Source organism: Saccostrea cucullata, unplaced genomic scaffold (assembly GCF_032062105.1).
Source record: "Saccostrea cucullata isolate Sc308-1 unplaced genomic scaffold, CSIRO_AGI_Scuc_v1 ctg654, whole genome shotgun sequence".
NCBI lineage: Eukaryota > Metazoa > Mollusca > Bivalvia > Ostreida > Ostreidae > Saccostrea > Saccostrea cuccullata.
The window spans coordinates 96663-121440 of NW_026926499.1; the positions used below are offsets into that span (position 1 = coordinate 96663).

Consider the following 24778-nt stretch of genomic DNA (forward strand, 5'->3'; position numbering starts at 1 on the left):
TTTTTTTTTGGGGGGGGGGGGGGGGGTTTAAACATATGATTAACATGACGTCATAATCGTTATTGTGACTTCACTTTTGTTTGTTAGATACAGTCTAAAGGGAAAGATTCAGTTAGCCTTCGCGGTGACAGACTGTTAGAGCATTCACATCTCTTCAAGCATCACACAGACAGCAAAGATGGATGTCTTCGTTCGTAAGAAGGTAATGTGTCCAAATATATTAACAATGATATTAGCAATTTGTCATCAAAACATGTGTAAACTATTTTCAAACGGCTAAACCTATTTCTTATATTATTCTGATACCACAGGACTTATTAATTTCAATAACATCATTTGAAAATTGAGCTGTGCTTTGCTCTGCTTTTTAAAATAATTTTATATGTATATTTTTGTTAAATTTGATTTTGGAATAGTTCTAGATAAAGTAGATATATATGCCAGAGGTACCATCATATACTGTATACAAAACGGGGGAATTCAAAAAAAAAAAAAATCAAGAGAATGTGATTGGGCGAAGTATTGTTTGCAAGTGTGAAAAGTCGAAAATAACACGATGCGAAAATTATCTTGTTTGCAGTATAATATATGTATGCCAAGACATTGGATTCCTCGGTTTCGTTCTTTGACAATAATCAAGAACAAAATACAACTTTTAACAATTTAAAATGTGAATCTTATAAGAATTAAGTCGCAAATTGCTTAAATAGTAATACTAGTACGATCCACACCCCTCGGATACCAGAAGTCAATTGTAGTATTGTACATGGTTCTATTTTCTGCCTCCCGAGTTCAGACTACAAATTCAAAACAAGCGAGTTTATTGGTCTGTAGAGTCAAATATAAAGGGTTAGGAAGTGGATAAAATACATATGTTTCAGACTGGTTAAAAAGATGTTAAGACAGTTTAGGTGTAGAAAGTGAAATGTAGCTGATTGACCAAAGCTGGAAAGTAAAGAAATACATGTACTAGTACTCCCCGTGTAACTGTGCGCAAAACATCTTTTGTCGTTAACTGCACCTTAATTTTGCATTATGGGATCTGTAGTGTTATGGTCAAAGGCTCAAATATACACGCTAATTCAGAGAATGTGCCCAGAGAACGCACCAGTTATACAATTAGTAAATAGCATATACTCACTTTGGTATTATGCAATTTAAGTTGCCGAAAGAATATATGTGTCATTTGGCTATCACTAACATGAGATGGATATCACTGGAGATATAGAATTTTAGAAAACATTATCATTAATTTTTAGATGTTCACCGATCCCCACACAGGGAGCTCAGCTCGTTTCCAGACAGATGGGAAAAGTGGCAAATTGAGGGAACCTGCTCGACAAAGGAACAGAGTTTGGAGCTCGAGAAGACCGGTAAATAGATATGTCTGGTTAAATTATATTTATTTGGCCTAGAGCGTTATGGGAAAGAAAATATCCTTGTATCGCATCATTGAAAAATTAGATGATGATTTGCACACTGTAATTTTGCAGTCCCAGCACCAAGAAAATCTTAATGGCGAAGACCTAACAAGATGGGAGAATAAAAGATTCCATTATAACCGTTATAGCACCAATGACGCAGCGAGACCACAGGAGAATGGCAGAGCCCCGCATAACCGCTACAATAGCGCTGACACAACAAGGACTCTAGAAAAAGATAACGGGTCCTCTCTTAATCGCTTCAGTAGTAATGACACAGCGAGACCACGGGAGAATGACAGAGACCTGCAAAGCCTCTACAATAGCACTAGAACATCTGAACTTCAGGAGAAAGATGGTAGATTCCCTCTTAATCGTTACTATAGCACTGACGCAGCGAGACCAAAGGAAAATGATAGAACCCATCTTACTCGCTACAATGGTACTGACGCAGGTTTGCTTCAAAAAAACGGAAGATCCTCTCTTAAGAGCTACACAGAACCAGCTAGGCCTCAGAAATATTGTAGAAACACCCCTTACCCTTACCACTGGATCGCTGGCGCAACGAGGTCTGGGGAAACTGGCAGTAACCCTCTAAACCGCTTCAGCAGTACTGACACAACGAAGCCTGGGAAAATTGGCAGTAACCATCTTATCAGCTTCAGCAGTCCTGATACGAGACCACAAGGAAATGTGAGATCTCCTCATAACCAGAAAGTTAGCACTGGCACAATGAGGCACTTGGAGAATACGAAACCCCCTCTTCACAGCCACAGCAAGACAGTGGCCCAGTCTCCAGATCAGAGCGACAAACCCAGCCCAGAGGCAGCCAACCCTGGACCTAGCCACGCCCCCCGGATACCAGAAGTCAAGTCTCTATCCAACGACAACCAAGATGTGGGGATACAGGTTAGCGTTAATGTTTGTCAGGTTTGAACTGAGTCCCTTATATATATCCCTGGAATTCCATCACCGGTATCAATGGAACTTTTTCAGAATAAAGAGTGCGTGCAATTTGACTTTTTCTTTGAAGAATATATAGATTAAATCGACACTGTCAACGATGTAGCAGTTATTTTGTTACACTTATAGACATTCGTTCTTCTGACCTCAGAATGAAACGTTTTTGTTCATTGTAGGATCTGAGACAGAAGTTGAACTGCTTAAGAGAATCCAGACTGTTGATCAAGCATCCTGCAATTGAACAGGTTCGTATTGATATTTAATTTATTCAGATTTGGATATTATAACTTTTTGTGAACAAGAAAATTTGCCAGGTTCACGAACCATGATTAAGTAGAACCCGTTATGAATATTACTCATATTTCTTTTTCTGTATAGGAGCCAAATAAAACTGTGTCCAAAAAGCGAAAAAGAGTGGAAACTGCAGAGGATGACATGGTCAAACCTCCAGCGAAGAGGGTGAAAATAACCACAGTTTGTGCACAAAGTGATTGAGAATTGGTTAGTAGACAAAGATTCATCTACAACAACAACAAAAATCATTAGTAACCATAATGCAAGAGTCGAAATGTGCATATTTATCTCCATTTTAATTTCAGTACGATTTTGAGGACGAGTTGGACCTCAGTGAGCCCCTCTCGGACGGAAGCTGGGGAGGATTCAGACCCTCACCCGGCAAGAGTGTTTCTTAGATTGGTACACCAAGTAGATTAACTGAAGATAGAACTCTGAAACTGTTGATGTATTTCTAATCTTTTGTACTCAAATGGCAACGAACTTTATTTAATACAATTGAAATTCAAGTCAACAGACTAGTAGTATTATTAATAAAACTTCATAAACTAATCCATGTTGTTGTTGCTGTGAGAGAAAGACAGAGAACCAGGGTCGAGATATCCTATGTTATCAATCATTGACGATCTCTATGATTTTTTTAGCTTCAGAAAAGTTTAGGAAGCAGTCGAGTGTTCCAGAATTAAGACACAAACTGTCAAAACCCGCAAAGGAAAAGCTAAATAGACTAAGTCTCCTTTCGGGGTGTCTTTTAGAACAGTCTGGTAGATGCATATGTAATTAAAAAAAATTATCCTATTATCACCCTGTTTCAAAATGATATTGCTTGCAAGTGATGTGATTATTAAGAAGTAAAAATTTTGTGAATATTCGAAATTTTCTTCCAGTTTTCATCATTAGTAAGGCACAAAGTGTATCAGAAAACACAGAGCACAAACTTACCTATTTACCAAGTTTATACATGTGTATCAAATACATAGTATCTGTAGAGTTAGTTATGTATGGAATTCAAATGTAGGCAAGTTTGCCTTCCATGTTTTCAGAGCAGAAAATTTACCGCGTTTCAATCTGGCAGCATTGAAATTCGGGAGGGAGGGGGTTTTGCATCCAATCAAAGTGAAACATATGATTAACATGACGTCATAATCGTTATTGTGACTTCACTTTTGTTTGTTAGATACAGTCTAAAAGGAAAGATTCAGTTAGCCTTCGCGGTGACAGACTGTTAGAGCATTTACATCTATTCAAGCATCACACAGACAGCAAAGATGGATGTCTTCATTCGTAAGAAGGTAATGTCTCCAAATATATTAACAATGATATTAGCAATTTGTCATCAAAATATGTGTAAACTATTTTCAAACGGCTAAACCTATTTCTTATATTATATATTCTGATACCACAGGACTTATTAATTTCGATAACATCATTTGAAAATTGAGCTGTGCTTTGCTCTGCTTTTTAAAATAATTTTATATGTATATTTTTGTTACATTTGATTGTGAAATATTTCTAGACAGAGTAGGTATATATGAGGTACCGTCATATTCTGTATACAGGAGGGGCGAATTCCATAAAATTTCAACAGAATGTGACTGGGCGAATTATTGTTTGCAAGTTTGAAAAGGCGAAAATTATCCTGTATGCTGTTTATATGTATGCCAAAACACTGGATTCCCCGGTTTCGTTCTTTGGCGATGATCATGTCTCTAGCTTGAGGAACGTACAACTTTAAATAATTTTAAATATGAATCTTATAGGAATTAAGTCTCAAATTGTTTAAATAACAATATATTAAGACAGTTTAGGAGCAGGGGGTGAATTGTAACTGATTGCTCAAAGCTGGAAAGTAGAGAAATTCTCCCCAACTGTATGTGCGCAAAACATCTTTTGCCGTTGCATTATGGTCAAAAGCTAAAATATACATCTGTGTTCCCTGCTTAAGGGGAAAATAGAACATTCGGGGGGGGGGGGGTCGAATATCATTTATGGTATAAAATTTTTTTGCAAAACCCCAAAATCTTCTTGAGATATCGCCCGGAAATGAAATTTTTAAACACACAAAGAATTATGATTTTACGACCTTCGACCTTTTAGCTTAGAAATAAACAGGGATCTTCCTTACACCATATAGGGAGATTTGGTATAAAATGTCATTGCAAAAGCTCAAAGGCTTCTACAGATATCGCACGGAAACAGAATTATGAAAATAGACATCTATTATATGAATTTATGACTTTCACCCTTTACCTCCTGACCTCAAAATCAAAAGGGATCTAAATTAGGCCAAGTGGAGTTGTTGTGCAAATTTCAGTGCAAAAGCTCAATGACTTCTCGAGATATCGCATGGGAAACGAATGTGTTTCAGACAGATAGAACTACAGCCAACAGACGGACAGACAGACCGAAATTAATATCCCCCACTTTCAGCGGGGGACAAAATCCAATAAAACCATAACGCTACAGTTATGCAGTTATTGTAAATAGCATATTCTATTGTAGGTATTACACAATTTAAGTGGTTGGAAGTACTTGGAACTTATTTGTTGCAATTGTTGCCGAAAGAATATATGTGTCATTTGGAGAGCACTAACATAAGTTGGATATCACTGGAGATATATAATTTTAGAAAACATTATCATTAATTTTTAGATGTTCACCGATCCCCACACAAGGAGCTCAGCTCGTTTCCAGACAGATGGGAAAAGTGGCGAATTGAGGGAAAGGAACAGAGTTTGGAGCTCGAGAAGACCGGTAAATAGATATGTCTGGCTAAATCATATTCTTTTTATTTTTTATATTTTAAACAAAGGTAATAAAAATCCCCGACAATTACATTTATATATATATACGGGTGATATGCTATTGAATTTTTACTGATTGATTTTAGAGGAAGTACTCCTCTTGGCCAAGAACGTTTCTGGAAAATAAAAATTATCCTTATATCGCATTATTGAAAAATTGGATTATTTTGCAGTCCCAGCACCCAGAACATCTTAATGGCGGAGACGTAACAAGATGGGAGAGTAGCAGATTCCATTATAACCGTTATAGCAGCAACGACGCAGCGAGACCACAGAAGAATGACAGAGCCCCGCATAACCGCTACAAAAGCACTGACACAACAAGGACTCTAGCGAAAGATAACGGGTCCTCTCTTAATCGCTTCAGTAGTAATGACGCAGCGGGACCGGCGAGACCACGGGAGAAAGACAGAGACCTGCAAAGCCTCTACAATAGCACTGGAACATCTGAACTTCAGGAGAAAGATGGTAGATTCCCTCGTAATCGTTACTATAGCACTGATGCAGCGAGACCAAATGAAAATAATAGAACCCATCTTACTCGCTACATGTACAATGGTACTGACGCAGGTTTGCTTCAGAAAAACGGAAGATCCTCTCTTAAGAGCTACACAGATACAGCTAGGCCTCAGAAATATTGTAGAAACACCCCTTACCGTTACCACTGGATCGCTGGCACAACGAGGTCTGGGGAAACTGGCAGTAACCCTCTAAACCGCTGCAGCAGTACAGATGCAAGAAGACCTCAAGGAAATGCGGGATCTCCTCATAACCGGAAAGTTAGCACTGGTACAATGAGGCACTTGGAGAATACGAAACCCCCTCTTCACAGCCACAGCAAGACAGTGGCCCAGTCTCCAGATCAGAGCGACAAACCCAGCCCAGAGGCAGCGAACCCTGGACCTAGACACACCCCTCGGATACCCAGCTTAGAGGCAGGCAACCCTGGACCTAGCCACGCCCCTCGGATACCAGAAGTCAAGTCTTTGTCCAACGACAACCAAGATGTGGGGATACAGGTTAGTATCAATGTTTGTCAAGTTTGAACTAAGTCCATGTCTCTGAAATCCTTTTATAGGTATCAGTACACGTTTTCAGAATAAAGAGAGCATGAAATTAGACTTTTTTTTCTTCAAAGAATATTCATGCATATACAACTATATCGAAACTGTCAGTGACCTAGCAGTATTTTTTTCTTACACTTATAGACATTCGTTCTTATGACTTCTGAATGAAACGTTTTTGTCCATTGTAGGATCTGAGACAGAAATTGAATTGTCTAAGAGAATCCAGACTGTTGATCAAGCATCCTGCAATTGAACAGGTTCGTATTAATATTTAATTTATTCCCAGTGTCAGATTGGGATATTATAACTTTTTGTGTACAAGAAGATTTGCCAGTTTGGCGAATCATGATTAAGTAGTTCCCGTTATGAATATTATTTCTTTTCTGTATAGGAGCCAAATAAAACTGTGTCGAAAAAGCGAAAAAGAGTGGAAACTGCAGAGGATGACATGATCAAACCTCCAGCGAAGAGGGTGAAAATAACAACAGACTGTGCACAGAGTGACTGTGAATTGGTTAGTAGACAAAGATTCATCTACAACAAAATAAGATCATTTCGTAATCGACTTGTAATACAAGAGTAGAAATGAGCATGTTTATCTTCATTATTATTATTTCAGTTGGATTGGGATGACGAGTTGGACCTCAATGAGCCCCTCTCGGACGGAACATGGGGAGGATTCAGACCCTCACCCGGCAAGAGTGTTTCTTAGATTGGTACACCAAGAAGAGGTTGATTAGCTGAAGATAGAACTCCATATAACTGTGAATGTATTTCTCATCTTACTCAAATGGCAGCGAACTTCATTTAAAACAATTGAAATTGAAATCAGCGGACTACTAGTATTAATAATAAAACTTCATAAACTAATCCATGTTGTTGTTGCTGTAAGAGAAAAACAGAGAGATATCCAATATTATCAATCATTGACGATCTCTATGATTTTTTTTAGCTTCAGAACAGTTTAGGAAGCAGTCGAGTGTTCCAGAAACTGTCAATACCCGCAAAGGACAAGCTAAACATTCCCCCTTTTCTGCCAAATTTGTGGTGTCTTTTAGAACAGTCTGGTAGATGCACATGTAATTTAAAAAAAAACAACAACCTGTTATCACTCCTGTTTCAAAACGAGTTTTGCTTGAAAGTGACGTGATTATTCAGAAGTAAAAATTTTGTGAATATCCGAATTTTTCTTATTTTATTCCAGTTTTCATCATTGGCAAGGCACAAAGGGCACCAAAAAACACAAGCGCAAACTTACATATCTACGAAGTTTAAGCATGTGTATCAAATACATAGTATCTGTAGAGTTAGTTATGAATGGAATTCAAAGGTAGGCAAACTTGTGGTCCGTCTTTTCCAGCGAGGAAAGTATACCGCGAATCCAACTGGCAGCATCAAATTCGCGAAGGAGGGGATTTTCGTAGATTTCATCTTTACAGGTTAATAGGGACGTAATTTCGTGTAATCAGTCATATCTATGTACAAAAGATTGTATATTATTTAACGTCCCTCTCGTGAATTTTTCACTCATATAGAGACGCCACCACTTGCCTATGTAGAGCTACAAATTTTGACCTATACTCGGCACTTAGGGCCATTGAGCAGTGAGGGATCTTTTTCGTGCCAGCACGTACTGCGACACGGGACCTCGGTTAATATGGTCTCATCTGAAGGACCGGTCTCCACGTCCCACAGTGGAATTCGAACCCGCGACGTAAGGATCAACGCCTAATACTTAGCGACTCTTGACTCTTTGAGTAGACGCTCTAACCACTGCGCCACGCGGGCGACTATCTACTAAAAAAAATATGACTGAAATCCTTGTGTATTAATTTCGTGGAGGATGTAAGTTTGCGTATGAAGTATACCCACGAATTCAACAATTAATGAGACAGTACTAAATCCATTATGATTGCACAGGGTATGTGAAATGAGGAATTTTTGACAAATGGTCAAGTTTGTCACCCTGTTATCTTGTGGTTAAGGGCCCATATTTGACTGTAATCATATCTTGTCCTTTACGAATTATATACACAGTACTATTTTATATTTAACGCTTTACCTGTATTGTAAAGTATCGTATAACATCTCACACTAAACACTATGGGTGAATCTATTTAAAACTAAAATTAAATATTCAGGAGCAAGTCAAGCTTTGTTTAAAAATATCTTGAACTTCAATCTTTAAAAAAGACAATTGTATTCAATTTCAAACAGACGTATTTATCCAGTCATTCGGATCACTGGACAATGTTAGATAACTTTGAAGTCCAGAAAGACAGAATATAAGAAATAAAATATAGGTGCTTTGTAATACCGTTATAAAAAGCAGAAAACATGGCCCAAGAGGACAGGAAAGTCAGCTTTGCAAATGCTGATGAATTTTTTACTTTGGATCATGCAGAAACTTTCAATGTAAGCGAAGGAAACCACTCGCCAATCCCCCAAAGCTGTTGTGAAATTTGCGAAGATAGAGTTCCAGCTATCTGGATCTGTGTGGACTGTGACCAAACTCTTTGTGAGAAATGTAAAAACGCACACCTAAAGAGCAGGGCATCCATCAACTGTAATGTTGTGTCAATATCCATGAAAAAGAAGTATGCGTTCGAAGAAAACAGTTGTCTTTTTCACCCGCGGGAAATATGCCAGCAATTCTGTCGATCGTGTAACAGAAGAGTCTGCTCCAAATGTGTAGCTCTTGAGCACAACAAACACAGCTATGTAGATCTGGACGAAGTCGTCCGAGAGAAAAAGACCAACCTTCACAAGAGATTGGATCGACTGAGGAAGCAGGACCTCCCGGAGATAAGAATCCGCACCTCCATACTGCAGAGGAATCAGGAAGAATATTCAAAGTCGGTCCAAAACCTGGTCCACGAGATTTACAAACGACACGAAATATGGAAAAGAAAGGCAGAAGAAATCAGAGACAAAGTTTTACGAGATATCAAGAAAACAGAGAAAGATGACATGGAAACAATGAAGCGAGCTAGAAATTCTCTCGAAAAATCGTCCAATGAGATGGAACTGCTTCTGGAAAACTTGGAGAAAGAAATCGACGTCAAATCGGACAGGAAATGTATCAACTTCTGCGATAACGCAGAAAAGAAAATTGATCGTCTAGTTGTGCCGAAGAAATTGGATCCACCTAAACCACCAAAGTTTGTGACGATGGCATTTAGCACAAGTTTGATGACTAGGCAATTTGGTTTACTGGAACCTCAAATAAAGGTGATAAAACCCAAACCAGAAAAACCTATTAAACTTCCATCGCCTGAAATGAAGAAGAGGATTGTGAAAAATAGACTGGTGACCGTTGTGTACACCCTGCAGACACCCGGGAACATATTCAGTGTGTGTCCTGTTGGTAAGGGCACGGCGTGGATTGGAGCGGGCCACAGTGACAAGTCTGTCAGGAACGGATCTCTGTTCCTGGTGGATGTGGACGGCAATACCACCATGACTCTAAAAACTGGTTACAACCCGCTCAGTCTCGCCATTACAAAATCAGGAAACATCCTCTTCTGCAGCGGATTTCGGTGTCGTCTGGTTGATTTCAATAATTCTGGTAAAATAACTATCTTCAATGATAAAGCTACATACACCAAAGGGGTGACCACAACAAAAGATGACAACCTGCTGGTCTCCTATGTAAACGACGGGAAGATCATACGGATGTCCACAAGCGGTAAAATTCTGGAGACCATAGAAAATGATAACAAAGGACATAAACTAGTGGAATCGCCACTCTCTGTGAAAGAGAATATGAATGGTGACATCTGTGTCATAAATGGGGTATCTGGAAAATACCTAACGGCAAAAGGAAAAGAGCTGGTCTGTCTAACTGAAGGCAAAATTAAATTCAAATACTACGGCAATACTACTACACAAGCTTCAATAAAGCCTACCTTCAGTGATATTTCATGTGATAAGAAAAGTAACATATTTATATCAGATTACCATAACGACTGTGTACACATGCTGGACAAAGATGGGAGGTTTCTGAGATTTGCTGGGACAAGAGAGGATGGTATCATTAGTCCAGAAGGAATTGCTATTGACAACAAAGGAAATCTTATGATCTGTTCCCAAAACCATCTCATCTACATTGAGAACTATTGAATATCCTAGATCTAGATGACAAGCATTTCATTACCAAGGTCAGTGAAGTTTGAGGAATTATTGTTTTGATTTCTCTACCCATGAGACAGCTGGGAAGAATTTTTAGTGTTTTAAAGATATCTAAGAAAAAAATGTGTCCTAGCATATGATATAAATAAATCATTGCTCATCTGGGTTCTTTTGTCCTTCTTTTCTTCATCAGCAGATTTTTCTGCTTTTAATTTACCAATAGAGTGTATATCACTACATTTATCTCCCCTTGAAAGAAGGCATTTCTCTCCATTTGAACATACAGTACTTGCCCCAGTAATTTGGAGAAAATGAAATCACGAGAAGGTAAACTACAACGACAACAGACAAAAGCAAATTTTGATCAGAAAAGTTCACTTTAACTTTAGGTGAGCAAAATGTCAGTGTCAGAGGTGTGCATTGTGTAAGTGCAATCTATTTACATTCTGAACTAATAAAAAAAGAAATATTTTTGTTCCATAATTTAATATTTTTTGCTTAGAACAACCTATTTTTCTAGTAACAGTGAAGTAACAAATAAAACTGTTAAACATTGATAGATAAGGATGTAAAAGAAAATAAAAAGAAAGACATCAACCTGATGAATACATTGGCATACAGTGTACATGAACAGCCTGACTGCAGGAACTGTTTTATTACTGCTGGTAGTCAGTACAGATAAAATACTGACCACTGATTTACTGTAATACAGAGTACAACCTCAGAAACACATAATTTCATCCCTTAAGCTTTAGAGATTTCTTGCATCAGGTTTTGTCTTTGTTTCGAAGAACAAAGTAATTTGTCCCCAGTGAATTAACTCGCATTAAATGTTTAGGTAGTGGCTCATTGGCTAGCCCACAGCTTGCTAAGTTACGAACTCCCTCTAACACAGAAGGTCCTTCAAACTTTACACGACATCTAAATGGTTCATCCTCTACTGGAAAGTTTACCAGGTTCTGACTTCCTCTAAATTTCACCTCCACCTATGGAGAAAAAGATAAAACAGAAAAACATAAAATACTTTGTCTGAAATAAAAACCAACAACCAGTGCACATATTATTTAAAAACAAGCGGCCAATGGGCCACAATGTTCATTTGATTAACTATGGCCTTTCTGTTCTTCATCAACAGATTTTTCCCCTAATATATTCCTATGTAAAATTAAGATAATATATTTTGGCCCTGTTCCATCCCAAGCCCAACCTTAATTAATTGATTTTTTCCTTATATTCTTAGTGCTGTGCGATATTACCGGTTAACCGGTGTACCCGATTTTTTTCTTCCCAATACGTATCGCGGTATTTTTTTGTGAATACCGGTTCAGGTTCGATATGCTATAAATTGTTAGAAAGAGTTATTTGCCCTTTTCAAGGTAAAATATGGTGGCAAGCGACGTGAAGTGTGATCAGAAAGTGAGAAACGAGAGACATGTCTCTCTCTGAAATGAAAAGACGATAACTGTTACATGAAACCCCTTCATGTTTTAGCCGAATCTGAATATTACAACTTGATTTGTCAAGCCAAAAAAAACTTGGCTTGCCACTTGCCCTGACACAACGCGATCAGGCAGTTGCAATATCAACTCGAGGATACATGTTATTTGAGTTTGTGTTTTCATTTAACATTGACAAAAAGCAAAATTTATTAAAAATTTTATATTGTGATATATTGCAATACAAAATATAATATTGCAATATATCGCAATACGTTTTTTCAGTCGCGATACCCAGCACTATATATTCTTACATAAAACTTTGATTGTCCATTGTTGCCTTACATTTGCCAGTCAGGATGCTTCTACTTGTATATAAACATGACCCTGTTGTTCTTGAGAGGTAGATTTTAAAGTCTTTTTTTGTAAGAGAGAGTTTAAACTATGTTAAGGAGATAAACATGACCCTGTTGTTCTTGAGAGGTAGATTTTAAAGTCTTTTTTTGTAAGAGAGAGTTTAAACTATGTTAAGGAGACAAAATTAAAACTAAGTAGCCACAGATTTTATTACTCAAAATGAAAATGCATTAGTTTGAGACTAACGGACTAACTTTAATGTCAAACCCTGGAAGAGGTGAAATTGTCCTAAAGTTTACTGGATGAACATACATATAAACACTGAACAGATAGCAAAAGGGATGGTTATCAAATTCCTGCTTCTTTGACAGAAATTTGAAGAGTTTTTTCCCTGTTGTTTCTTTTTTTATCTGAAGACTGTAGAAGTAAAAAAATCACCTTAAACTGCAGAGATTCCAGGACAGGTTGATCATAGACCCCAAAGGAGGCCTCCAGACTTTGTGACCTTCTCCGCTTCATCACTTCATCTTCAGATCTCATGTTGGGTTCTCTTTCCATTTCTTTTGCTAAAAACAAATAATAGCTTAAGTATTGAGAGAAAATCTATTATTACAACATTAAACATATTATTTTGTAACACCAATGATGCCCAACCGTATTTGTAACACATTGTTATTTTGTTACAGTACACTATTGATAGCCCACTATATTTGTAACATATCTTTATTTTGCTGTATTATTAATGCACAACTGTTCTTTAACATACCGTACAAGTAGAATTTTAAGCGAGGATTTAATTTTGGCATTATTATTGAGGGTGCTAAGATTGCTAAAATTAAATATCGCTAAAAATTAATCTCGCTTCATTTGTAATAGCTTCTTTAATAACCTTTTTACAATAGCTAAAATTATATCTCGCAAAAAATAAAATACCAATTTTTAGGGACAAATCGCTAAATTTGCATCTCGCTAAAATTTCCACTTATATGATAAACATGATAAAGGGACAAATATTACCTTTGCGCTTACGCTCATTCCGACACAAAAAGGGAAGATTTTCAATGGCTTTAAGTCTTCCAAATGAACTCTAAAGAAAACAAAAACATACAATCAAACCTGCTTAAATAAGAAAATGCAGGTTACAAAGAAGTTATGCTGAGAGAATAAAATTAAGCCAAATACCTTACTTCAGTTTTTTGAAAAAAAAAATTGCAGATTATTTACAAGATTTACACTCACTTTTCATTTTGTGTACATTTGAAGCACTTATTCAGGTTTTATAATATTATTTCATTTCTTCAATTGAAATTTAAGAGAAAGACCAAAGAATCCAACACATCAGTTATGAGAACATATACCATACCAGAATTTTTAAAATGGCATATATCATCTATCTGATCAAAAAATTTTAATTTCTTTTTTCAAAATACATGTATAAAATTAGCAATCGATCATGATTACAAGTATATCCAGTACATAGAATCTCTTATAATCATAATATGTTTCTCCCTCCTCCTGTTGAATCAATTGAAAAAGTGACTGCTTACCTCCCCTATTTTGTTGAAAGCCAGTTGAAAAAGTGACTTATAATGTAGACCTGAGAGCATCATGTTTGTCAGAGAGTGATGGTTGAAGGCATTTGAAAGACACTGTAAAAGGTTGGAAAAAGTGAAGACATTTGGAAAATAACTAAGCCTTTTACTTTTTGTACATTATGTGATATCAATATTATTTATTAATGCTGATTTCTTTATAACAATTTAAAAGAATATCATGTATTATCAATGCTTTGCAGATTAATCCTACAAAACCTCATCAAATCCTGCTAAGACTCCAAAGTTTCATGGGAACACATACCTTCTAAAATTTCCAATGTACGAGGGTCGTTAGAAAAGTTCGCGGACACATTGAATTACGGAAAATCTATTGTATACTTTGAAGTATGACCTATGTCTGAATAAATTCCCATATTTTGTTTATTGGTATGTAAAAAATCATGTCCATATGATAAAATCTTGAAAATTTACAAGGATTTTTACTATAAGGTCATGGGATTCACGGAGCAATCAGTTGACGTAAGGCGACGTGACAACCAGATTTCAACCCGTTAAGCTTTGTTCTATAAATCTTTCAATTCTTCAGATTTTTCTTTAATATTTTTCTACTTTAAAATTGAATATCTTTATCAAGACATGTTATTTTTCTACTATAATATCTTTTGTACTGATTTGGATATTATTGAGATTTTTATAAAAGTCTATGCAGTAAATCGATCAGGTATAGAAAGTGTGCAAAACCATATAGGCGCAACGCAACGTCCATGCGATACGGGGGTATTGAAGTATCGATGGAGTTAATCGTTCAAAATGTTAATCCTTCATTCTGATGAAGCTACAACCATTTGAAAACTTGTCCTTTGTAGGTGTAGGAAATTCCCGGCAGCATCTTGAACATTTTAATTTCTTTTTAGACATTTTCCAATCTGCTTACGTAATTTTTACGCAGTGCAGTGCTCCATGACGCTCAATGACGTTCCGATTTTTGGCTGTGTTTTCAGGCGTTGATCATTTATAAACGGCTATAAAACAGTCATACACCCTCCAATTTAGATCAAATTTTCTCCCAGTGACGTTTTATAAACACTTTAGCGGCAGGTAAAATATCATAAATCTATTTCCGCTACAATTGTGCAATTTTTAATTTTAATAAAGAGTCTTTGTGATGTAAACGTGCCAAAATGTAGCATGCTCCGTGACGCAAGTTTTATCAAAATAAACAAGAGGCCCATGGGCCTTATAGGTCACCTGAGCATTATGCAACAACTTTCCAGTGATTGAATTTGATTCATGTTTTAATCCAGATGCTATGGCATTCACAATTTTGAAATAGGCACCATTGATCATCATAACAATACACTTAGCAGTTGCTTAGTTTGTTTACTTAATACCCATAGGCAGGGTAGGGGAACAAAAACTGTATTTCAAGTAATCAGTAATATTCAGCATGATCAGTAATGCCCCAATCACACATGAACCCCTGACCCTTAGGCCTAGATCCACACATTGCACAATTTTTGAAAAGGCACCCTTGCTTTTCAAAAATATTTGATAAATACCAAGGAGCAGATTTCAAACAATTCATCCAGTTTCAGTATATAAGTACAGCCCCCCCCCCTCCTTTATGGTACCCTTGACCCTGGGGCCTTGAAATTCACAATTCTGGAAGATTAGGACCCTTACTCATCATAACTACATAGGTAGTTCATCTGCTTAATACCAAGGAGCAGAGAAGAAAACTTTCAAAGATTTAGTGTATTTTCATTGTATAATCAATAAAGCCCCACCCTATCACTAGAATCCCTGACCCTGGGGCCATAAAATTCACAATTTTGGAAGAGGCACTCTTGCTCATCATAACTATGCACTTATTTAGTTTATTTAATACCCAGATGCAGAGAAGAAGATTTTCAAAGAATTCATGTATTTTCACTATATAATCTAAAGAGCCCCCCCCCTACACCAAAACCCCTGACCCTGGGGCCATCGAATTCACAATTTTGGTAGAAGCACTTTTGCTCATCATAACAAAGCACTTAGTTAGTTAATTCAATACCCAGGAGCAGAGAAGAAGATTTTCAAAGAATTCAAGTATTTTCACTATATAATCTATAGAGCCCCCCCCCCCCCTTGCACAGAACCCCTGATCCTGCTCATCATACTACACAGAACCCCTGATCCTGGGGCCATAAAATTAACAATTTTGGTAGAGGCACTCTTGCTCATCATAACTATGCACTTAGTTAGTTTATTTAATACCCAGGAGCAGAGAAGATTTTCAAAGAATTCATGTATTTTTTAACTCTATAATCTATAGAGCCCCCCCCCCCCTTACACCAGAACCCCTGACCCTGGGGCCATAGAATTCACAATTTTGGTAGAGACACTCTTGCTCATCATAACTATGCACTTATTTAGTTTATTTATTACCCAGGAGCAGAGAAGAAGATTTTCAAAGAATTCAAGTATTTTCACTATGTAATCTATAGAGCCCCCCCCCCCCCCCTTACACCAGAACCCCTGACCCTGGGGCCATAAAATTAACAATTTTGGTAGAGGCACTCTTGCTCATCATAACTATGCACTTAGTTAGTTTATTTAATACCCAGGAGCAGAGAAGAAGATTTTCAAAGAATTCATGAAATTTCACTATATAATCTATAGAGCCCCGCCCCCGCCCTAACACCAGAACCCCTGACCCTGGGGCCATAAAATTCACAATTTTGGTAGAGGCACTCTTGCTCATCATAATTATGCACTTAGTTAGTTTATTTAATACCCAGGAGCAGAGAAGAAGATTTTCAAAGAATTTATGTATTTTCACTATATAATCTATAGAGCCCTACCCTAACACCAGAACCCCTGACCCTGGGGCCATAAAATTCACAATTTTGGTAGAGGCACTCTTGCTCATCATAACTATGCACTTAGTTAGTTTATTTAATACCCAGGAGCAGAGAAGAAGATTTTCAAAGAATTCATGAAATTTCACTATATACTTATTTAGCCCCACCCTAACACCAGAACCCCTGACCCCGGGGCCATGAATTTCACAATTTTGGTAGAGGACTCAATGCTGATTACAATCATGCAAACAGTTTGACTGCTTGATGTCCAGGAGTAAAGAAGAAGATTTTTAAAGATTGCACTAATTTTAGTGGTTTTTGCCCCACCCCCCAGGCCCCAGGGGGGCAGGGCCCATGAAATTCACAATTTTTGTTCCCCTTCACCCATAAATGCTATATGCCAAATTTGGTTGAAATTGGTTCAGTGGTTTCAGAGAAGAAGCTGAAAATGTTCAAATGTTAACGCACGACGCACGACGCACGACGAACGACGACGGACGAAAAGTGATAGCAATAGGTCACCTGAGTTTACTCAGGTGACCTAAAAAGCTGTATATTTTTCAATAATCACCGGAGAGAACCAAATTCTTGTATATTTATTGGGAAAAGGGTAAAGATTTTATCTGGAAAGTTTGACCGGTTTCGTGGAAATAGTGCGCTCACAATAGAACTTGTCCGCGAACTTTTCTAACACCCCTCGTATATACATCAGACCTGTTTACCCATATCGTCGTCTTTCAGTATTCTTGATTAGATTTTCAAGTGATATTTGGCATTTGCCAGTAAGATTTAACTTTCCATCAATTTTACAAATATTAAAAGAGAACAACTGCTTTTCTGATTACAAAAACTTGGTTTAACAATATGGTTTTTGTCATTTTATAATATCACAGTGTTTTGGTAAAACGACATCACTTTAGTGTTTGAAATCTTTTTCTTTTTTTGCAATTTAAAAGCGTGACAGGAAGAAAGATCATAATGAAAACCAATTGCTAAATTACAAACAAACATATTTCCCATTTCTGTATTTTCATAATAGCAAAACGTGAGACATATTTTAAACTAAAAATCCATACAACATACCACGGAATCGTAAGAGTAAACAGGTCTGATATACGTTTGAATGAAAAATCTTAAAATTTTGAAAAGACCAAATGAAATTGAACATCATAATCAATGAACTTTCAAAATTGAAATTTTTATTATATATTATAAAATCAGGATTCTTAAAAATTTACATGGTAAGAAAATGCAAAACATATTTTAAAATTCAAACCTGGAACAGAAAATTCCGGACAGAAACTTTGAAGGCTGTAATGGCAAAGCATGGACAGTGAGGATAATAAACAAGGTAAATAGTGTTAGAGTTCATAAAGCGGGCAGGTGCCCCCGACTGTATGTACAGCCTACACCAGAGAGCACCGTCATGTAGAGTCACTGATACTGCTGCTGTCTACAACAAAAAAATATAACATCTGCATACAAAATATTATTAAAATTTGTTTTTGTTTAAAAATAGAATAATTTATAGAATGTAAGTACATGTGTTTTGGACTTACGGAATCAAAATACAGCTCAATTTGCTGTAGGAGCTTTTTCTTGAATTTTTTAGGATCTGATAGCTCATTTTCTTTCAGAGTCCCTAGAAAAAGAAATTACATTTCAGTACCAGATGAATATAACAATTTAGTTACTCAAGGTTATTATTGCCGATTTCATAAAAATGATTAACACTAGTAAATATTTTTTATCATAGATTTAGCTGTTAATGTGAAATGAAAGATTCGCTATCTATTGAACTTTAATTTTCGTGATGATTGAGATTTTTGTCATTTCAAAGGCGTTGAACTTTTTTTCTTTCAGCAGATATTAAAACACTGACCTGTCTTTTTATCACTAAGTTTGTACATCGACCATCTCTTCTTGAATGAATATTTTACAGAACCTTTAAAAAAACATGAATGCAATCAATGTGTTACCGGTATTTATAATATTTTATAACTCATTACTATATTGTTCATCAATGCCAAACTTTACTGGTAAATGCAATATATATATATGAGTAATTCTAAATAAAATTGGCCCCTTTTGTGACCCATTCCTATCCCCTGATTGGTGAATGCAAGGCAAAAGATTGAAGACTTACTGTTACATGACAGACAGTCAGACTCTATGTTAGTCTATGCTATGGCCTTATTCATTGTGGGAGAAATATGGATAATCATTGATGTTAAATGGTCCTTTATGAGTAAAATTATATCAGTTTTTCTACTTGTTCTAAAAACACTGAAACACATTAAATATTAATTAAAATAACTGCTAAACACTTACACATCAAGTCAAATTCATTGACTCTATCAGCAGTTTCCTTCTGTTTATGTTTTTCCTAGAATAGAATAAGAAGAGGATAATTAAATACATGTATAAATATTAAATATATGGACAATAGTTATAAAGCTTCATTAAGCTATTCCGAATAGCTTGATTTACCTATATTTATGAAGTTTTTCACAAAATTTTTTTTTTGTAAGAAATGGTTTAAGTTTGTTATAGTCCGACTTATCTGTCAGCATCACCAATCAATTAATTTGTTAACTATAATTGGCCTCCTTTATAATAACATTGAAGAAGTAACTGTAGTGTATCTTCTGCTTAATATATCTCAAAAACTTTTCAAACTTTGAGTACAAAGTCTCTCATGGAGATGCAGTTTGACAAGTGATTTTTACATGCATTTTTTCAGAAGAGGTCAAGGTTGAATTTTATCACTGCATGCACCACATCATCTCAAGCCACATTGCAGAGTCTGAATAATACACTGATAGCTCTCTTCTAGTTCTACCCATGGCTGTTTGATCACATAAATTGTCGAAGCTTGAATATTTATGCCTCAATGCTGTAACATCAAGTTCAGCCAATGACAATATTTGTTTATCAGGTCCGGCACAATCTTTTGATTAAGGAGGCTGGGGGTTCAACAAAGTAACCACCAGATATAACTTAATTTTTTTAGACATGATATCTTAAGCTGTCAACTATCACTTGGTAAAGAAAAATTTCAAAAATTTTAGTTTTAAAATTTGATCCTTTTTCTATATCTTCATAAGGAGCTCTTCTTCTAAAGGAGATCAATATAGACTCAAAAATGGCCACAACCCCCAGCCCCTTTAACCTATATAGCTTGATTTAGCTATATAGCTTTATTAAGCTATTCAGAATAGCTTGATTAAGCTATTTTATCAGACTTTTTTCTCAAATGTTTTATTTTTTCAGTATGTGCAAAAAGTTGCACCATGGTGCAGTGGAAATATTAAACTTTTAACTCTTCTTAATACAATGCATGTAAAAATCACTCATCAAATTGCATCTCCTTGAGAGACTTCTTACTCAAAGTTTTATAAGTTTTGGCAGAAACATATATGTCTCTGGGGCCATCCTTAAAAAACTGTTTGTTTGGAATTGCCGCCTGAAGGGTTTCAGACACAGGAGGGAGGGAGGGAAATTATTTTTTTTCAATTGAAAACCTAATTTTACATAGATCTGACACTATATTTCAGTGTTTTATATGGTGCATGTGATACATGTAATGGGAAAAAATTGATTAAATAAAAAAAAAAATCTTCCTACTTTTGGTCAATAAAATTTTTTAAGGAGGGGGCATTTCAATGAAGCGGGAGGCAATTCCAAACAAACTATAATTTTATTTTGGCCTGGTTTTGGGGCTATTGATGAGTGACCAACAGAGTTACTTCTTGAATGAAATTATAAAGGAGGTCAGTTATGGCCAACAGGATAATTGGTAACAGTTCGGCACAATAAGAAGCAATCATACTTATCCACACCTCACCGCACACAAAGAAGTGGACAGTTACTCAAACAATGGAAATTCAGATTTTGCTTAAAAGTATTCAACAGCTGCAATGTTAGAACTTTCTATGATTTGGGTTGTATTTTTGATAGTCCATAGTATATATATGAGTAATCAAATATTTGGCGACTTTTTCTTTATTAATTCTTGCAAAAAACGTTTTTGTGAAAAACTGAATATAAATAGCTTTATCAAGCTATTTTGAATAGCTTAATAAAGCTATATAGCTTAATCAAGAGAGTGTGCTGGACCTGTTTATGTCGCAATTAAAATCAACACTGAGTCAGTAAACAAGAAATATTTCATAAACTGTGACTGGGTATTGAAAGGTTTTTAGTTTATTTTCCGACTATGTCTTATTTGCATTGGTCAATATTTTAATGAGGTACAAAATATTTTCTTCTCATTCATGGGAGAGGAATCAAACATTTTGGCCATGGTTTGCAAGGATGCATGCACCTAGTTGCAGATCTGTAGCTCTCCGAAAAAATAATTCGACAGATTGGAGAGCTACAGTGCCACCCATTGAAAACATAGGTAATCAGAGATTACAGAGCTCACCTCAACGAATGTTGTCTTTAAGTAAGGCAAATTAAGTCACACAATTAACCAACAAAAAGTGTACATCCAAAAATGCAAAATTTATGCAATTTTGATACTTTGGAATAGACCTATATAAAAACTTCAAACTAGTTCTTCTTCATGAAAATGTAATTAAAATCCAGCATCTGAAGCAAGATTGAGAGTTTTCATCCCTTGATGCATCATTTGTGCAACTTTGGTTTATATAAGCCTTATAGTTTCTTGGTGATAGACCTGCACCCATAACTTTTACGAGGTCTATTATCTGGAAAATGTATGTCGAATTCAGCATCTGAAGCAAGTCCATTAGTGTGCATCCTAAGATGTATCATCCATGCAAGTTTGTTCAACAAAGAGCTCAAAGTTACTTGGAAATGCAAGTTTGGTTATTGTAGGGCTCATAGTACCTTGGAAAGGAATCCTGCACCATAAACTTTAACCTGTTTACTCAACCGGAAAATGTAGGTCAGATTCAGCATCCGAAGCAAGTGTGGTAGTATGCATCCTAAGATGTACCATCCAGGCAAGTTTAGTCATTATAGGGTTCATAGTACCTTGGAAATGAAACCTGCACCAAAAATTTTAACCTGTTCACTCAACCGGAAAATGTAGTTCAGATTCAGCATCCGAAGCAAGTCTTGTAATATGCATCCTAAGATGTACCATCCATGCAAGTTTGGTCATTATAGGGCTCATAGTATCTTCGAAATGAAACCTGCACCAAAAACTTGAACCTGTTCACTCAACCGGAAAATGTAGGTCAGATTCAGCATCCGAAGCAAGTCTGGTAGTATGCATCCTAAGATGTACCATCCATGTAAGTTTGGTCAACATAGGGCTTATAGTTACTCGGAAATGAGACCTACACCAAAAACTGCACCAAAAATGTTAACCTGCTCCAAAAACATTAACCTGGTCATTCCTTTGCTGAAATTGCAGCATCTGAAACTTTGACTGGTACAATGAAACACATTTAATAGAAACATCTTCCATGCGTCTAATCAATATAGGACATAGAAGTACTTAAAAAAAAAAAATGCTCCAAAAAACTTAACCTTAACCCGGGAGGCCGACGCCGAGGGTATCAAATAAGCTCCCCCCAACTTCATTGAGGTGAGTTAAAAACTGCATATTTATTGCGCACAAAAAAGTGCGCTGTTTATCGATTTATTTCTCCATGTCTTTAAAACTAGAATCTCAAAATATTACTAACCGTGTATTCCTAACATAATCTTTCACTGTTTCCACAACAAAACATACCTTATAGTTGTTGTTTATAGCCCTCCTGGCCCTGAAATCGAGATCATCGAAAATTTCGTCTGTTTATACTGTCATTTTGTTTTCCAAGATAATTCGACCCCATGCGCTTCGTGTAGATGTCAATTACGAAAGTACTTGATAGAAGAGTATGGCATTTTTGAAATCTAATTTTTTTACAGTTGAGAAGAATTTGGAAGAAATAATCCATACACAAGCGCAACTTTTTGTGCGCAACAAATAAACAGTTTTTTCAATGGGTGGCACTGTAACTCTCCGGTCTATCAATATATTTTTCGGAGAGCTACAGTTCTGTAGCTAGCATGCATCAAATTGCGACTTTTTGTTCATGCTGATAAAATAAAACATTCACGAAAAAAGTGCGCTAAAAAGGTTAAAATAAGTAAGCTATTCCGAATAGCTTAATATAACTATGTAGGATTAGCGGTTGCGATTTAGCTAAATCTTTTTTTTTTATTAAAAAATCATTTTAAATACATAAGGTACTCAGGTTGGGCACACACCACCAAATGCTCATTTAACCCCCGTTTGGTGGTCAATCGCCCATATCGGCGTCTTTTTTACCTGCCAAATGGTGGTCTTTTTTATTCAAATCCAATTTTTATTAAAACAAAGCAAAAGCGCATGTACTTAGGCATTGGAGAATTTTAATTAACAAATTCCTCACACATTTAATACAATTTAGTCAATTTTTCATGTGTAATTTCTGTGGAACTTCGTAAAAATGAAACCCACAGCTGTTTGTGACGGCCAAACTTTTTGCTCAAACAATACGAAAAATTATTTTGTTGTGTACAGTTGGGTAAAAAATATATTTAGACAAGAGGTGTTAGTCTAGAGAAGTAACTTTTCAAACGATCTTTCGATCGGCGTCTATATAATTCTCTACAAAATCCCGTTAAACACGAGCTCCTCCTATCTTACTCGTATGGTGGGCACTCATTGCTATAATATTCATTTTTTCTACATTTGAATGTAACATTTATTCTTTATTTTCTTTTAGGATGAAGTTACGATTTCTGTGCCACCCTTTGTGGTTATATGCATATCTATGATGTATCTTCTATATTTATTAAATATTTTTGAATAAAAAATTTACAAAGTGACAGTTGCAATTATTCTTTTTTTTATTCCAAGATTATTGTTTTCAAGCGATTATTTTATCATGAATTTACTGCCTATCCTATTTTTATAAAGAATAAAGCCATTGCATACGAAATAAACGGAATAAAAGCGAATTCTTACCCTTCCTCTTAGTTTACTTTTTGAAAATTAACGCTAATGGGTCTCCGTAGTTAACTCAGTCTTTAGACCCAAGTTCGGAAAAGATTGTCATTTTGAATTGGTTTAGATAATTGATCGGTTGCCTGGATGACAAAAATATGAAGTGATAAACACAATTGATAGGTGCAACTACGTGCGAGATGGAAGGAATTTTTCTTTTTAAGTTAAAACACAGAAACGTTACACTTGTTTACATAGGTGATGATTTTGTCCAATATTTGAACAACACTGCGCAAACAAGTCCGCGTTGAAATTCTGATTTTTTTCTTTCAGAGCATAGATAAATATCTATACTTTATTCACTGTGACTTGAAATTATGCACCATTTCACGTCATTCCAGAAAACTGAACAAAACAATTTTTCTCCACCATTTGGTAGGTAATAAAGACGCCGATATGGGCGAGTGACCACCAAACGGGGGTTAAATGACCATTTGGCGGTGTGTGCCCAACCTGGTACTGTATTATTTTTACCATTGACTATCGTCATTATTAATTCTTTTACGCTATCATGATTATATAAGCTCAATCAATACAATGTGTTAAGTTGTTAACATTTCCACGTTTTCAACAACTTTGCATGAACTTACATCACACAATCTTAGTATTTCCCGATACACACATCTTTTCGATTTGGAGAAGTCTATCTGATCTAATTCAACATTCTTCAAGTATCCCCATTGTCGAACTAACGATTCTAACTCAGATGCTTTACATTTTGCCACAGCTGACTTTAAAACATCGGCAATAAATCTCATTTTCAAAACATACAAAAAAGTGCGCCGACTTGCGTGTCAATCAAAAGGGTGTGACGTTTATTGAATTATTGATAACTTGTACATGATAATTTTTTTTCACTCAAAAGCAATTTTTATCATCTATCTTGATAAG

General features: G+C 36.0%; 3 protein-coding genes across 3 annotated transcripts; 2 read left to right on the forward strand and 1 right to left on the reverse strand.

The window, feature by feature from the left end:
* The first annotated feature begins 98 nt into the window (after window positions 1-98).
* On the forward strand, window positions 99-7227 carry LOC134271842 (uncharacterized). The gene is made up of 6 exons (XM_062754054.1): window positions 99-202; window positions 1260-1373; window positions 1494-2330; window positions 2561-2629; window positions 2763-2885; window positions 7169-7227. Exons 1-5 carry the CDS (start codon window positions 179-181, stop codon window positions 2877-2879), a joined length of 1161 nt encoding a protein of 386 aa, XP_062610038.1. The 5' UTR covers window positions 99-178; the 3' UTR covers window positions 2880-2885; window positions 7169-7227.
* Window positions 7228-8886: 1659 nt separating this feature from the next.
* LOC134271838 (uncharacterized) lies at window positions 8887-10671 on the forward strand. Its single transcript, XM_062754050.1, has one exon. It carries the CDS (start codon window positions 8887-8889, stop codon window positions 10669-10671), a length of 1785 nt encoding a protein of 594 aa, XP_062610034.1.
* Window positions 10672-11156: 485 nt separating this feature from the next.
* On the reverse strand, window positions 11157-24685 carry LOC134271843 (centromere protein N-like). The gene is made up of 9 exons (XM_062754055.1): window positions 24478-24685; window positions 19207-19261; window positions 18758-18820; window positions 18435-18517; window positions 18152-18328; window positions 14021-14122; window positions 13491-13560; window positions 12912-13039; window positions 11157-11666 (listed from the first exon to the last, which is right to left on the reverse strand). Exons 1-9 carry the CDS (start codon window positions 24643-24645, stop codon window positions 11448-11450), a joined length of 1065 nt encoding a protein of 354 aa, XP_062610039.1. The 5' UTR covers window positions 24646-24685; the 3' UTR covers window positions 11157-11447.
* Window positions 24686-24778: the final 93 nt, after the last annotated feature.